At 42.7% G+C, this 16,311-nt stretch overlaps 1 protein-coding gene across 1 annotated transcript in view; it reads right to left on the reverse strand.

Annotated features, from left to right (window-relative positions):
* Positions 1–6,175, reverse strand: part of LANCL3 (LanC like family member 3) — a 90,900-nt gene extending 84,725 nt beyond the window's left edge. Inside the window, exon 1 of the mRNA XM_062184331.1 lies at positions 5,603–6,175. Within this exon, the coding sequence (XP_062040315.1) occupies positions 5,603–6,175 (573 nt within the window). The remainder of the gene's footprint in view (positions 1–5,602) is intronic.
* Between the last annotated feature and the right edge of the window lie 10,136 nt (positions 6,176–16,311).

Raw genomic sequence — 16,311 nt, forward strand, 5'->3', positions numbered from 1 at the left:
TATACCATTTCTTGTAAAAGAAAATAAATGTTAACTACTATTAATTCAAAGATGATTTATTTTGCTTTATATCTTTCTGTATCCTATGATTGAATTTACCTTGTGAGTATGATAGTGATAGTTTTTAAGTTAATCAGGAAAAGTGAAAACAATTACTGCCATAACGTATGCTCCCAAAACGTTATTAAAATTTTTAATTAATACTTAATAGAAACACTGAAGTGTGTTAATGAAAAAAGGAGAGGGGAAGTCACAGACAGACCTTGCCAAGGAGTGCCAAAGGACAGGCAGTTTGGTAGCCACCCAACAGCCATTTCCTTTTCTTTCTTTCTTGTCTGTTCCAGGCTCCCCTGAAAAACTAGAACTGGCCAGGGACCACGTGCTTGGCAATGAGTCAGAAAGGAAATTCCTCTAGGATATAATGTTCTGCATGTTAAAGGAGATGCAGAGCAAAGAAGCCTCAGATCTTGCCTCTTTACTTCAATTGCACAGGAACATGCTGCTTGGAGTGGCAGCAGCCATGTTACATCAGTGAAGGATGACACAGCTCACACACTGAGACTAGCAGAGAAAATGGCCAGAAAAGGGTTGAGTTCTTATAGCTCCTGAGTTGCCAAACCAATACTGAAGTCCAGCTCTACACTCTTTAAGTGAAGTAATAAATGTTCACATGATTTCAATCACTTTTTATTGGACATTCTGTTATGAGCTAAAAGCATACCCACATTTACAGCTGCCAGCCACCTGCCTTAGCAAGCTGAGTACCCAATTAACAACTCTGCAATCATTTTAATTACAGCAGGAAGACAGATACCATATATTGAATATAATTACTTATGTGATGCTCAGATTTACCTTGGGTTTTCCGTTAGCAGGAGCAAAAAGGGCTACTACTGATTTCATTAAGCAGCTACTATATGCCAAACATGATGCTAGGTATTTTATCTAGGGTTAGTCATCATAGCAACTTTCAAACCAATCTCGTTTGTCTGGGAAAATAAAATCACATCTATATATGCAGTTAAACAATGAAGCATTTCCTTCCATGACAAATGTAGACCACAAACTTTGCCACCTACTGATATCACAGATTTATGCATATTACACTGAAGTTGTTGAAGATATGTTGAAATATTATCAGCCATTATAACTGCTTCAAAAATACCATAATCCTTAGGCCCATTACAAAATATTGTAATTTACCGTGCTAATAAAAATGCATGTATGATTGGTGATTGAATTGTAATCTGACTTCCTTTCTAATTCTATTTGTTTTATATTATGCATTCAAAAATCTTCTTCTAAGGGAAGATCCCATAGGTTTCACCAGAAAGACAAACGAGTCCTTGGTACAAAAGGGGGTTAGAGCCTCTATAACCAGTGCACTTTGCAATCATTCGTAATATTGTCAATCCACTCTCCAAACAGAAAATCAAGGCAATCTTTTTAAAAGGTAAATAAGATAAAGACATTCCCTTGGTTAAACAAGAACAAATGCCAGTTCCTAACTTTGACTGACCTGGCCATGTAGGATTTTACCTCTTTCCATGGTATTGAACTCCTCTGTCACCTACTCTCTTGCTCAAGCCATGCTGGCCTCCTTCCATTTCTTTGAAATCTCCAAGCTGTTGCCCAGCTCCAGGGCTCTGTCCTTGCTGTGCTCTTTGCCTGGAATGTCTGCTCTTGGGGCAGTCGCTTCATTTTTGTGCTCTAGGGATGAGCCAGGACATCACCTCTACTGAGAAGCCTTCCTACCAATCTATCCTAATTGCAGGCCTACTGTCTCCATGTGCCCCAAGCTAGTTTACTTCTGTCAGAGCGCACAGCACAACAGAATTATATTGCTTTTTTTTCGCTGCTGAGTCCCAGTATCTAGTAAGGTATCTGGCACAACGCAGAAGCCTGCTATTCACTGAATTAACAAATAAAGGGCAGAACAAGTCTTTTATTAAGGAAACTTTTATTAAGCCATTTACATAGGATTAAATTGAAGCTCAAAATGTTAAATTACTTATCCAAGATCACTCAGTGGCAAAATTATTTTAACTGGGGTCCTAGGCCTCCCCTTAATCCCATCACTATTGCCTGTAACATTTCTGCCCATCTGTGGAAAGCAGAAATGACCCAACAAAAGATTTTATGGGACTTCAGTGCCCCATTGCTCAAGGGTATCTGCCTAATAAATCCTCAGTGGTACTTGAGTATTACCAGGAGGACCAAGTTAAATGAAAATATACTACCTGGGTAGTGATTCTCTCTGTATGCCTGTCTTTCTCTACTTACACACACATCTGTTTTCATCTTTGAATCTTATAAACATAAATACAAGTTATAAAATGAAGAAAAGGATACATTTACAAAGGAACAAATTAGATAAGCCCAGGGGTAAATGCTGCTACATAAAAATATACATGGATAAGGCACCGTGTGCTAGCTTAAGTGGACCACGATTCTGGCCAAACACTTCTTAAAAGCCAGCACAAAGTGAGAAGTACAATCAGTTACATGGAATATTTCAAAGGTTAAAATATCCAATAAATTGCCAGAAGGAACATAACTATTTCTGGTTTCTAGGACCTGAGAGAAATCTGTATGGTGAGTCCTCAGAATGGAAGCTGGTAGAATATACTCATAGACACGCCTTGAAAAAAATTTTTGCACCAAAATAAACTTATTTTTTATCTCACCTCCTGTGAAATTTTTGAAGTACCCTTGTAGTAATCAGCATTCTAAACTACAGTCTTATAATAAATATAAATATATAATGGTATCATGCAGCATGCCTTAATAGATGTGGCTGGCATAATGCCAAAACCTGTATAGTACTGTGTTGCCTTGCTGTTCAAAGCATGGTCAATAGACCACCAACATCAGCATCACTTAAGACCTTGTTAGAAATGCCCCATCCCAAGCCTGATTCAGAATCAGTATTTTATTGACAGGATTTGCAGGTGATGCCCATGCACATTAAAATTTTAAGACATAGCAGTCTAATGGTTGAGGTTCATCTGGGGAAAATTTGTGAGAACTACATTCATTCATTCATTCATTCATTCAACAAACACTTACTGAGATTTCATTAAACATGACACCAAAAGCATAATCATAGAGAAAAATATTCACAAATGAGCCACCATTTAAACTGGGTGAGAAAGAAAGCCACATTTTGGACAGTATATTCAACAACAGCAAAAAAAAAAAAAGTTATCTAGATATGTGTCTTGATGCTGAGGAGAGAGCAATGAAACAAAAAAATTCCACCCTTATGGAGCTTACATTCTAATTGGTGGAAACATAAAGAAACCTAATAAAATAAATCATGGAGGGAGAATAAATCAGGGGATGTGGCTGCAATTTTACATAGGGCAGATAGGAAAGGCCTCACTGAGGAGGTAAAGACCTGTACAAGGTCAGGAATCTAGGTATAAAAATATCTGGAGGAAGTGTTCCAAGCAGAGAGAACAAAGAGTACGAGCACCCTGAGACAGGAGAATGCCTACAACAGCAAGGTCAGTGTGGCTGAAGAAGAGTAAGCCGGAAGTGGAATAGGGACGCAGGGGGCAAGATCATGTGGGGCCTTGTCGGCCATTTTAAGTATTGTGGTTTTAACTGTAAGAGAAGTCCCTAGGGAAAAAAAAAGTAATAAGGATCCATTGCAGGATGTTGAGCTGGGAAATGACACAATGAAAAGTGTTTTTAAGAAAATTAGTTTCTTAGAGGTAGATGGAATGGCTTGCGTGGGAGAATCCAGTTCAGAGTACACTGTACTAATTTCAAGATACGGTGATTCAGCCATTCACATATTTATTAGGCGGCAAGGATACGTCAAGTAGTGTGGGGAGGATCTAAAAGGGTGATAACTGAGAGAACTGTTAGAGGAAGGTGAATATAAATGACATCGGAGGGAAAGAAACCTGAAACATAGTGATAGATTATTTATGGAAAAATGACACAAGTTGGAAATCCCAGTTCACCAAGGTTTATGGATCATCTACTTAGTCATGTGCTGGCAAGGACTTTGGGATGGAGATTCATAGCACAGAAAGACAGATCTGGCTTGACAGGAGGGTGGAAGAGAGGTCTTAATAAACATGTCTGTGGATCAGTGTTACACACTGGCCCTAGAGCACCAGATTTCTGGCAGTCTCTCTATTCTGCTTCTACTGGTGTGACTTGGTGGATCTCACACTCTTTGCCATGCCATTCTGGTGAAAAGATCCCAAGGCAAGGAAACAGAAAGAAGCAAGCTTAAGGAAAACGACTGGGGGACAAAATTGAAAATTGCGGATCACCAGACTGCAAGGTCTGGGAAGCAGATGCAAATGCAATGCAAATGATATGTAAATAGCTTTGTGGCCTTCTAAAAGGTTTTATACAACTGGAAGGGCCCTTGGGAAACTGCTAGCAGATAACAGTGACTCAGAAGCAGAGTGAACTATTTCAAGACAACTTTGTCACACAGACCTTTGCCGCCCTGCTAGCACCATGCACATTCTTTAGTAATCGTTTTTCTCACTTGAAACAACCTCACCTGCTTTAAATAAAAAAAAAAAATCATGTCTGCCGCTGTAGAGGTTATCTGAGTTAATTACTTTTAAAACATTCTGTATATCTTTAATTTTTCTTCAAACGCCCTTCTCACCCAAATAAAGCCAAATTAAATGTGTCACTTCCTGTCTAGAACCGTATTCGGCTCCAGTGGATTATGAATGAAAGTGCCTCCCTTTCAGTTCTAGTTACTATGATCCTTTGGAGTTTTTTTTTTCCCTACTCCAAAGAAACTGGCACATTCTCTTCCAATAGCTACATGCTGCATTCAAAAGTGGATCCAGAAGAAGAAGAAAAAAAAAAACCCATACATAGATGTGAAATCCAATTCATTTCAAGAAGACACTGAAAAGCTATACATGGAGGAAAGCTGCCCCTGTCAGTGGTCTTGTCCATCCTAAGTACACATTTTAAAATGAAAAATGCACATTCAACCACCATGGGGTACAGTTGTGCCCGCGTTTCTGCATTTCCAAAAACAGAAATTCTATCCGATTTGCATTCAATAAGAGTCCCTGAAGGAGCTGCACAGTAAGCAAGGCAGTGAGCGCATCAGACCAGCTGGGCGGTTATCCTCTGTTGCAGACCCAAGGATTCAGAAGCAACTAACCTCCACGGAGGCCCCCACAAGTTCTGTTACTTTTCTAGTGCTCGGACATTTCCAGGTGCCTCAGCTTTTAACAGCACAGTCAAACGAAGGGAAATCCCTTCTGTTTTTGAGGTGTTTCCTTTCTAATGTCACTTGAAAGGGTCACACTGTCAGCCCTTGGGCAAAGAGGAGTCCGGGGTGAGGCCACGTTCGGCCTAAAACACAACAAAGAGCCAAGAGGAGGATCCCAACGAATGAGACTGGAAAAGAGAGGGGAAATGCACAAAAGCAGGAGGTAAACCTCAAGAGACAAGAAATGGCAGCGCCAGACAAAGAGTAACAAAGAGAGACGGAGAACACGCAGGGGCGGGAGTCAGGGAGTCCGGGAAGGGCGGCGGGGCCGGGCCGGTCGGGCCGGGCCGGGCAGGCGGCGAGCGCCCTCCCGCGGCCGGGGCTGCCTCTTACCTCCTGGGCGAGCTTCTGCTTGAGCACCAGCGCGGCACACAGGTAACCCGCGCGGCCCACGAACAGCTCGTCCGAGCCGCACTCCAGGAAGGAAACCGGCGCGCAGACGGCGCACAGAGCCCGGAACTTGCCCAGCGGCTGCACGTAGTCGGACCGACCCAGGGCGTGATATACGAGCGTGGCCACGGCGTACACGCCCGCGCCCCCGAGCAGGAAGGCAGCGCGAGTGTCGGCGTCCGGCTCACCCCACTCCTCGGCGCGGGCGCACGCGTCTATGAGGCGCTTGGCCGAGCGCAGGTAGCGCTCCCGGGCCGCGGCGAAGAGCGGACTCTGGGAGACGTGGTAGAGCATGTAGGCCACCCCGGCCACGCCGCTGTACAGCCCCCCCTGGCAGCCGCTGGCGGTGGCCGTGGCACCCCGGGCCTCAGCGCCGCCCCCAAGCGGAGGCAGCTCCTGGAGGATGCGCTCGATGGTGGCGGTGACCAAGGGCGCCACCGCCTCCTCGCACTGGCCCGCCAGCAGGCTGCCCTGGTAGTCATCGAAGCGGTTTGCAAAGCATCGCTTGGTGTCCATGCTGTCGCTCGTGCCCCTCAAAGCCGAGCTGGGGACCGCTTGAGGGTGCGCCCTGTGGCCCTGTGCACCACCTCCGGCTGTCTGAGGAACTCGGATGGCGGTGTATGCGGCGGGGATGGAGCGCGAAGGATGAGACGAGAGGTGACAAGAGGAGGCGGGCGCGAGGAAGAAGACTACGGAGTGGATGGCCAAGTGGGGCACCGGGCTGCGCGAGGCTCCCGAGTGGCCCGGGAGCGCGCTGGGGATGCGCGTCGTGCGCCCCCCTCCCAGAGGCCGCGCCCTCGCCGAACCCGCCCCCTCCTGCGCCGCCGCAGCTCGACCGCCTCTCCGAGGGGCCGAGGTGATCTCCGGCAGGACCCACGCGGGGCCCGCGCCACTCCTCCCGCTCCGCCCTCGGCTCCTCCCCTCCCAAAGGAAGACCGGGGACGTACGGGACACGGATCGGGAATGCTGAGACTGGGTATTCGCACACCTGGTGGAGGAGGTGACGACCTGGAGTCCGTTGTACACTCAAAGTGTGGTTCTCAGGTAGGCAGCATCAGCATCACCTGGGAGCATATTAAAAACGCAGTACCTCAGGTTTTGCCTATTGAATCAAAATCTGAATATTTAGCACGATCCCTTGCGGATCGCATGCACCTTAAAGTTTGAGAAGCCACTTAAGTAGGCTCGAGTAGCAGGAAAAAACTAGGTGTCCTCTGCTACGCTTGTGGTTCGCCTTTGGTCCCGTTAGAGTCCTCATTCAGAATGTTTCAATCCTAAAGGCTGCGGAGGGGTTGAGTACCTCATGTTCCATGCATTAAGATGGTGAAATGCCCCACGTGGAAACTTTTTCTTGCCTTTGGTTCTCATACTGTTTTTCTTGGAATATACAGGAGTAAAAACCACATCAGGGTAGGGCAAGAGAGTGAGGCATCCCCTGCCCCGTATGCATAGTAAGAGTCTAATAAATATCTTGAGGTGGCTCACTAGCTGATACAAGGATAACGCTGTGTGAGAATTCAATTCGATTTTTAAATCTCTCTAAAGCGTGTCCTTAGCTTCCTCCTTCTCTACATTTCTCATCATGGTTGTTCCCTTTTCATTTTCTTTCCGCAGGCATTATTGGGGGTCTCCTGTGTCTTGGAACCTGTAAGTACACGCGTATATAACATAGACGTGGTCCTACACCTCTTGGGGCTTATATTTCAGTGGTAAAGACAGACAATGAAGAGTTATGCAAATTACATGTGTTTCTTATGCTCAGCTTTTAAAAAATAATCCTTCCTTCCTCAAAATATTGACTCTTGAAGACCAAAGCTCTCCTGTCTGCCAGAGGTATTTGCATGTGAGAGAGATTGTGCCAAACGTAAGTTTCTGACACTTTGTGGGGAAGGCAACCACTCCACTTACTTGAAAGACTAGTTTTGTTTGAAATCATTTTTTCCTCAAAAGTATTCATTATCATGATAACTGGGAAACAAAGATTAAATAGCCTGCCCCTGTGTTCTTGTGTTAGGCTGTCTGGGAAAAGGACCTCAGTTTGCCAACATCATTGCCAGAACTGACACATCCATACAGTTCAAGGATAGTATGGCTGTCACCCTCAGATAGTGCTGCCAAGAGTTTTATTTTTAATAATACTCTCATAATATTAAAGCTAAGGCCACTTCGAGGCAGGGAGCTTGACTGTTAAAAAAGGAAGGGCATCAGAAAGCAACTGGAATGTTTAGTTTCTCCTGGAGGCTTCCTTCCCAATTCTTCAATTGTAATAGGCTTTATGAGTGATGTTCTAAAAATGATTTATCTATTTATTTACTTGACAGGAGAAAGAGGAGGGAGAGAGAGAGAGAGGAGAGAGATCCCCATCCACTGGTTCATTCTCCAAATGACTGTAACAGGCTGAAGCCAGGAGTCAGGAACTTCATCCGGGTCACTCACCTGGGTGACAGAAACCCAAGTACTTGAGCCTCATCAGCTGCCTCCTTCCTGCATTAGCAGGAAGCTGGGTCAGAGCAGAATAGCTGGGGCTCAACTGAACACTATGATATGGGAGGCAGGTGTCACAAGCAGCAGCTTAACTCACTGTGCCACAATGTCCACTTCATAGGAAAGATTTTTTTTTGTCCTTTCAGACAAAGAGACATAAAATGCATACCTTAACAGGCAAAAATGAAGCCTTATTCTGTTTCATTCCTTCACATATCGCCCTTGTAATGAATCTAGAGGCAACTCTGTTCATTTGGCTCTGATTATCTTTCCACACATTGCTACCTAGAGCTAAGATCAGCAGCAATGGCAGGAACCTACACTGACTGGCTTCAAACTAGAACTGTAAGCCTGTCTCAGAAAAAAAAAAAGAGCTCTGTTTTTCCCAGTTCTTTTTTCTTAATTTTTATTTATTTATTTTCATTTTTATTTGAAAGAGAGAGGAGGGGAGGGAGGGGGAGAGAGAGAGAGAGAGAGAGAGAGAGAGAGAGAGAGATCATCTACTTGTTCACTTCCCAAATGCTCGCAACAGCCAGGGGTGGGCCAGGCTAAAGCCAAGAGCCAGGAACTCCATCTGGAGGCAGAGGTCCAAACATTGGAGTCATCATCTGGCCTCCTATGGTGTATATTAACAGGAAACTGGATTACAAAAAGAATAGCCAGGATTCAAACCAGGCACTCCAATATGGGATGTGAGTGTCCCAAGTGACATTTTAACTACTGTGCTAAAGGCCCACCCCACGTTTTTCTCAGTTCAGTCACTTTTGCCACAAAATTCTATGTTAACAATGAATGAGGAAATCCTGTAGCATGTAATGATGAGTTTATCATTCATGCATCTGGGATCTTGGCTGTGATCATTCATGTGTCTAGAGGTAGTCTGACTCTTGCATGAAGAAACCAAAGAGATTGGGATCTGGCTCACGTGTCTCTCATCCTCCAACAAGCCAACACATGCTAATTGTATTGCAATGGCAGAGGAGCAAGAGAAAAGGTAGAAACACGCAAGGCTTCTTAGGGTCTGTTCTCAGAACTGGCGCTCTCTTTTCTGCCTTACTCTATTGGCAAATCATGTGAGGAAATATAAGATGTCTTTATAGGACTCCAAATTACATGACAAGGATGGAGATATGGGGAAGGGTGAAGTACTGGGGCCCTTAGCAATTTCTTTCGAACAGTGATGCCAGCAAGTGACAAGAGTCACAAGGTGGTTGTCAAACAGCATGATTTGGGAGGTGAGGTTAATAATAGCCAAAAGTACTCGGACTTGCAGGAGAAATTAGCCCTTTTATCTATGGAATTCTTTCTCAAATTGCTCACTGTTGTACAATCACCTGGCAAAACTCCAGCCCAGAATATCCTCTAGGGTGGAGCAAGCTCCTATATCACATGTGGCCACACCTTTAACCATCATTTACTTAATTTGCAAGAACTGCTGTTTATTTTAACATTATTACACCACTGAAATACACTCTCCATGAGTGTATGGCTTTCTATTACAATTATTTACTGATATGCACCTAGAGCCTAGAATAGTCCACATTTTACTACTATTACAGGTAGTAGGTACTCACTAAAAGTTTCTTAAAATTTATGAAATGATGAGTGAATAACCATAAAAGTGTTATTGTTTAAGCTATCCTGGAGTATAGAATCAAATTAAGACCTTTATTGAAACTTTATTCTGTTTTGTTTAAATCCCTACTGTATTTTTGAGTCCTTTTGCTCTTGTGAATGTGAGAATTTAAGGATTCTGCAGTTTCTGCTTCTTTACTTTGCTTCTCAACAAAATCAGGTGACTTCTGTACTTTACCTTGAATCCAGTGACTTTACACATTCTATTTTTACTAACCCTGTATGGCAGATATCTTTTCCAAATATGGCCATGACAGTCTCTCTTGTGCCACGTACTCCTTTACAATCAATGTGACCTTGACATTTCTCTCATTAGGAAGTAGGTATGTGTCACATCCTCTTAAATCTGGGTGGGCCTTGTGACTCACTTATAACCAATGGAACATGATGGAAATACTACTGCATGACATCAAATGCTAATATATACAAGGTGATGTACCTTTCTTCATACATGCTGGAACACTCACATTTGGAGCCCTGAGCTGCAAGGTAGGATTCTGGATGCTCTGAAGCTGTCATATTGTGAGGAAGTCTAGACAACATGAAAAGTCCGCTTGTATGTACTTGGGTCAGCAGCTGAGCTGGTGGTGCCAACTAATAGTCATGTGAGTAAAGCCACTTTGTATATCCAGCCTGGTCAATTCTTCAGATGACTGCAGCTCTATGCAAGATCCACTGTCCCAAATCCTTGCAGAATTTCTAACCCACAGAAATATAAGCAAAATAAAATAGTTGTTTCAAGCTTCTAAGTTTTAGGGTAATTTGTTACGCAGCAATGGTAACTGGAGTATTCTGCCAATTTCCCATCATCCAATGCTATAGAAGTCCCCTCTAATCAATAGTACCCACTCAACAAAGCAACAAGCATTTGGGAAGAGGAGTATTTCAGAGGAATGTGGTATGCAAGCAACCAGAAAGTTGTGTACCAAAATAATAATTCTAGTTGAATTTTTTAGAAGTAGCAGTGACCCAACTAGAAATATGCAGCCTGTACAAAATCTTGCCAAAGCCATTTATTTTATCCTTATCTGAAAGATTTGTCCTGATACTCACAAAATTGCTAGCAGCATTTGCTGACAGGCAGCTCCCAACACATGGCTTCTGTGATCTTGCTGAATTGCTCAGTTCCAAGTTCTTCCTCAGTATTTTCCTATTATGCAGATTATGTAAAACTGTGGATGGAAAATACTCTTAGTAGGTTCATCAAGGAAATCACATAAAAATTATGCAAAACTATCCAGGGAAAGAGTATTAACATAAAAGTTCTCCTTTTATGCAAATTCCTGTTATCTAAAGGTGAATATGAAAAAAAATCAGCTATTGCATAACTGTCAAATCTCATCATTTAAAGTTTAATGCATTTTATTGGAAAAATCCATCTTAAAATGCTTTCAAAACCTTTTCCAAAATTTTGCTAAAAGAGTACATCTTGGAAATGGTTGAATTAATGCAATAGTGCCACATCCAGTCCTTATGGGGTATCCTCATCCCCGATTTGTTATATTAACAACCTAATTGGAGACTTCTCCCTGCTTGTATACTTTCACCTCCTAGAACTCTTCTCAATACTGCAGCCACAATGGTGTAAGTCAGATACTGCCTTTTAATTTAATGTCAAAGTTTTACATGTCCCTCAGAGGAAAATCCAGGGTCCATAGGATGGGCTATAAGGCTTGCTGCCATGTGGATCTCATTACTTCTCTGACTTCTTTATATTCCTTGCTCCTTCAACTCCAGCTTTTCTAGCTGCCTTGATATTCCACAAACCTACTCCTACATAGACTTAACTTGAAGACTTGACTTAGCAGAGTCATCTTCTTAGAAAACTCTTCAAAAGGTATATTCATTCCATGCCCCTTCAACTCCTCTTCAGCAAAGTTTTCCACAACTTATTATTTAAATTACACTTCCTCTCCCAGCCATTAAGTATCTAATGACTATATATTTTCTTATTTGGCTCTCATCTGCTCCCCTATTACAGCATAATCCCCATGAGGATAGAAGTTTTGTCTGTGTTGTTCCCTGTTGTATCCCCAGCATCTTCATCAATGCCTGACACACAGTATGTCGTCAATTGACAATTTTTAATGTGTGTGAAACTCTTAATAACATCAAAATCTTCCCCCATCGATGGCTGGGCTTTGATGTCTGCTTGCTTGCTTGCTTGCTTGCTTGCTTTTTTAAAGATTTATAAGAGTTACAGAGAGAGAGGGAGAGAGGGACAGAGGGAGAGAGGGAGAGAGAGAATCTTCTATCCACTGGTTCACTCCCCAGATAGCCTAAGCTAGTAGCCAGAGGGTTCTTCTGGGTCTCCCACATGGGTGGCAGGGGCCCAAATTCTTGAGGCATCTTCTGCTGCTTTCCCAGGCCATTAGCAAGGAGTTGCATCAGAAGTGGAGCAGCTGAGACATGAACTGGCACCCGAATGGGATGCCAGTGTCACAGGCAGTGGCTTTACCCACTACATCACTGCACCAGCTCCTGTCTAGTTTCTTGATTGGATTCCTCTGCCACAGCAGGCATAAAAATATTGACATTGATTTTTAATTTTAAATTTAAACATTAAAATTAAAATTTTAAACATAGATTTTATTCCCTTTCTTGTCTCTTCTTCTCTATCTCTAATATTATTAATTGCGAGTGTTTGGCTAGCCATTATAGGTCAAACATAATCATAAATACACAATATCATGACAGAACTAGAAACTAGGTACAATAAGCCATCTTATGACTGCAGGGAGAAAGCACGCTTAGAATAAAATCACATAGAAGAAAGCAGAATCAGGTACTAACAGAATCATAGAGCCTGAAGTATAGCAAAATATGTGTCCTGAAAGACTGCTCAATTATGAGACCCAGTATATTTCTTCTTTTATTAAGTGAGCCTCTGTCACTTACAAAAGAAAGAGGTCTGGCCTAATTCAGGTTATTTTTTTTAATCATTAGAGGTAGTTTGCTGTTATTTGCTTAGAAAAGTTAGGTAGGGACCCGCACTGTGGTGTAGTGGGTAAAGCCACTGCCTGCAGTGCCAGTATCTCATATGGGCACTGGTTCGAGTCCCAGATGTTCCACTTCTTTTTTTTTTTTTTCACAGTCAGAGTGGACAGTGAGAGAGAGAGAGACAGAGAGAAAGGTCTTCCTTTGCCATGATCCGAAGCCAGGAGCCAGGTGCTTCTCCTGGTCTCCCATGCGGGTGCAGGGCCCAAGCACTTGGGCCATCCTCCACTGCACTCCTGGGCCATAGCAGAGAGCTGGCCTGGAAGAGGAGCAACCGGGACAGAATCCAGTGCCCCGAATGGAACTAGAACCCGGGGTGTCGGCGCCGCTAGGCGGAGGATTAGCCTGTTGAGCCACGGCGCCGGCCTCCACTTCTGATCTAGCTCTCTGCTATAGCCTGGGAAAGCAGTGAAGGACAGCCCAAGTCCTTGGGCTCTTGCACCCATGTGCAAGACCCAGAAGAAGCTATAGGTTTCTGGCTTGGGATTGGATCCTGGCTGTTTGGGGAGTGAACCAGCAGATGGAAGAGATTCTCTCTCTCTCTCTCTCTCTCTCTCTCTCTCTCTCTCTCTCTCTCTCTCTCTCTCCCCCTTTCAAATAAATAAATAAATCTTAAAAAAAAAAAACAAACAGAAAAGTTAGGTAAGCATAGAGTAAAGCAAAAAAAAAAAGTCTGGAAAGATTGTCAAAGTCCAGTTTGAGGGTATGATTGAAAGCAATCTATGAGCTCTTGCTCTTGAGTAATGAGTAAGTGCAGTGCAGATATTGAAGTTAGACCTGATGTCAAGTTCTTGCACCAAACCTAGCTGTGTGACCTTGGAAAAGTTATTTAACCTTCTTAAGGCTCAATTCTCTCATGTATAAATTCGTTGTGATAATGGAATCTTTCTCACAGAATGGCTAGGGTAATGCCAATGCAGGGTTTCTAGCTCTGAATAAACATTAGCGTTTGTTGCAAATCATTATTTTTCTGTATGTAGTTGCTTCAAGAAATCTATTGCCACTGCCTGCTTACCACCAAACCTCTTCCCAAGTTGATTCTCCTTAGAACAGAGACATGGAGGGCTTTTTTGTTTCTTTGTTTTGCTTATTCATTCTCAACAATTCCTAAATCAAATGTGTTCCATTCATAAGCGTAAAGATTGTTTTTAGTGTGACAAATCCAAGTTCTAGGGTGAAAAAAATTTTGCTGTGTTTTTCAGCTTTTATGTGATTGCTGGTAATAAAGATTCAACTTGACAAATTTTGTTGCTGATGCATGAGACAGAATAAAATTAATCTTTTTCAAGTCTATCTGGTTCTGAAGCATAAGGGTATGTACAAAAGTAAAAACGTGTGACAGGAAGCTAAGTGGGTGAGCACATCTGTAAAGAGAGGATAAGCAGGTAATACATGAGGGGGAGACACTTGGCTCCGTTGTTTTTGATCTTTTAAGTACTGTGGAGGCTTACCACAGTTTCTCCTTATTTTTATCAACTCTCATAACTTTAGAAAAATATTACAAAATGTCTTTAGATTTGTGATTTAGATACTTCTGGAAAGACTGTAAGAGACTTGGGTTATTATTGGCTAGAAATTGTTCAAGGAGAACTTAGTTTAAAAGGAGAAAAACTGAGTATATTCAACTTCCAATTAAATTTCTCTTTCAATTAAGATGTTCTAAAATCATTAATATTTTCTTCCTAGTTAATATGCAATTAAGTGACTTAAGCATATGTACTTGAAATTCACAACTAGTATTTCCTTATAGCAGAACCTTCAGGCCACCACTACTCAGTAAAATTGATTTTTATTAAGATAGTGAATTTTTGGTCTAGAATACTGCACATTTGCATTTTGCAATTTTGAGTTTTGTATGAGACATATGGAATTACAATTCAGACAGTGCTAGCAGATGCACAGGAAATATGGAGGTAAATGCATGTAAGTGATGAGTATTAAAGCATTCAAAAGATTAGGCCTTCTTAAATGGAATTTGAATACAAGTCAATGGAACAGAACATCATGACAGTCTAATAGGCTTCTGCTGCCAGATGAAAGTCGTGTTAACGTGGAGATATTTATCTTGTCTCAATATTTACTTTTAAATCTGAAGTCTATTATCTCTTCTAATGGCTTTATTTCGTTTACCAAATGATTAAATATAAATAAGATGAGATCATTTATTTAGTTTAAGCTAAGTGTGGCTTCCAATGCAGACTAAAGCATTCAGCCCAAATAAAGATATAAAGTATGAGGTTGGCTAATGAGTTAACAGCTTCTTCCTACTTAACCAGAGCAACCTGAAAGCCATTGCTTTCCCATGAGTAAAACAAATCATCCCATGAGTAAAACAAAATAAATCAAGAGCAAGAATACTTTTCTAGAACATATGTTTGCATATAATTTAAAAAGATTATTTATTTATTTGAAAGGCAGGGTTATAGAAAGAGGGAGAGAGGAGAAAGAAGAGTGATATCTTCCATCTGTTGATTTACTCCCCAACTGGCCTCAATGGCCAGGACTGGGCCAGGACGAAGCCAAGAGCCAAGAACTTCTTCCGGGTCTCCCACTTTGGTGGCAGGGGCCCAAGCACTTGGGCCATCTTTTGTTGCTTGTGTAGGTGCATTAGCAAGGTGCTGGATAGGAAGTGAAACAACCAGGACCCTAACCCATGCTCATATGGGTTGTTGGCATCATAATCAGCAGCTTAACCTGCTATGCCACAATGCCAGCCCCTGCATATAATTTTTTAAACCTTCCTTTTTTTGTAGAATACTTGGGAGAATAAAATGCATTGAGCCTTATATTTATATACACTTATATTTGTAAATTTTCACGGCATCATCTAATATTGTCTACTACCCAAAGCAGGCATTCCCCTGTATCTACTAGGATTCAATTTAGCTAATTTATTTTTGACTTATTAAAAATAACAATACCGATATATATATATATATATATGAACAATTGAACTTTATTTCTCTGTCTTGCTATAAAATCCCAAAGTACAGAAAGTGACATCAGCAAGGTAGCAGAACAGAAAGCCCCAGACCCTCCTTCCTCTTGTGGAAACACAGATTCACAATATATGGAGCAATCCCCTCATTGATAAATCCAGAAACTAGATGAGGAACCCCTATATCCTAGGCAAACACAAAAGCAGTCACATCAAAGCCTGTAGGAAAATGGGTGGCATCCCCCTGCTGCAGTATCTTCCCTATCCTACAACACCATGTGGTTGAGAGGGACCCCCAGTTCCCAACTGCTGGGTTCTCTCTGGGCTAAGAAAAGACTGGTCCAAGCCGGTGCCGCGGCTCACTAGGCTAATCCTCCGCCTTGCGGCGCCGGCACCCCAGGTTCTAGTCCCGGTCGGGGCACCAATCCTGTCCCGGTTGCCCCTCTTCCAGGCCAGCTCTCTGCTGTGGCCAGGGAGTGCAGTGGAGGATGGCCCAAGTGCTTGGGTCCTGCACCCCATGGGAGACCAGGAGAAGCACCTGGCTCCTGCCATTGGATCAGCGCGGTGCGCCAGCCACAGCGCACCTACCGCGTCGGCC

This window comes from Lepus europaeus, chromosome X (assembly GCF_033115175.1).
Source record: "Lepus europaeus isolate LE1 chromosome X, mLepTim1.pri, whole genome shotgun sequence".
NCBI lineage: Eukaryota > Metazoa > Chordata > Mammalia > Lagomorpha > Leporidae > Lepus > Lepus europaeus.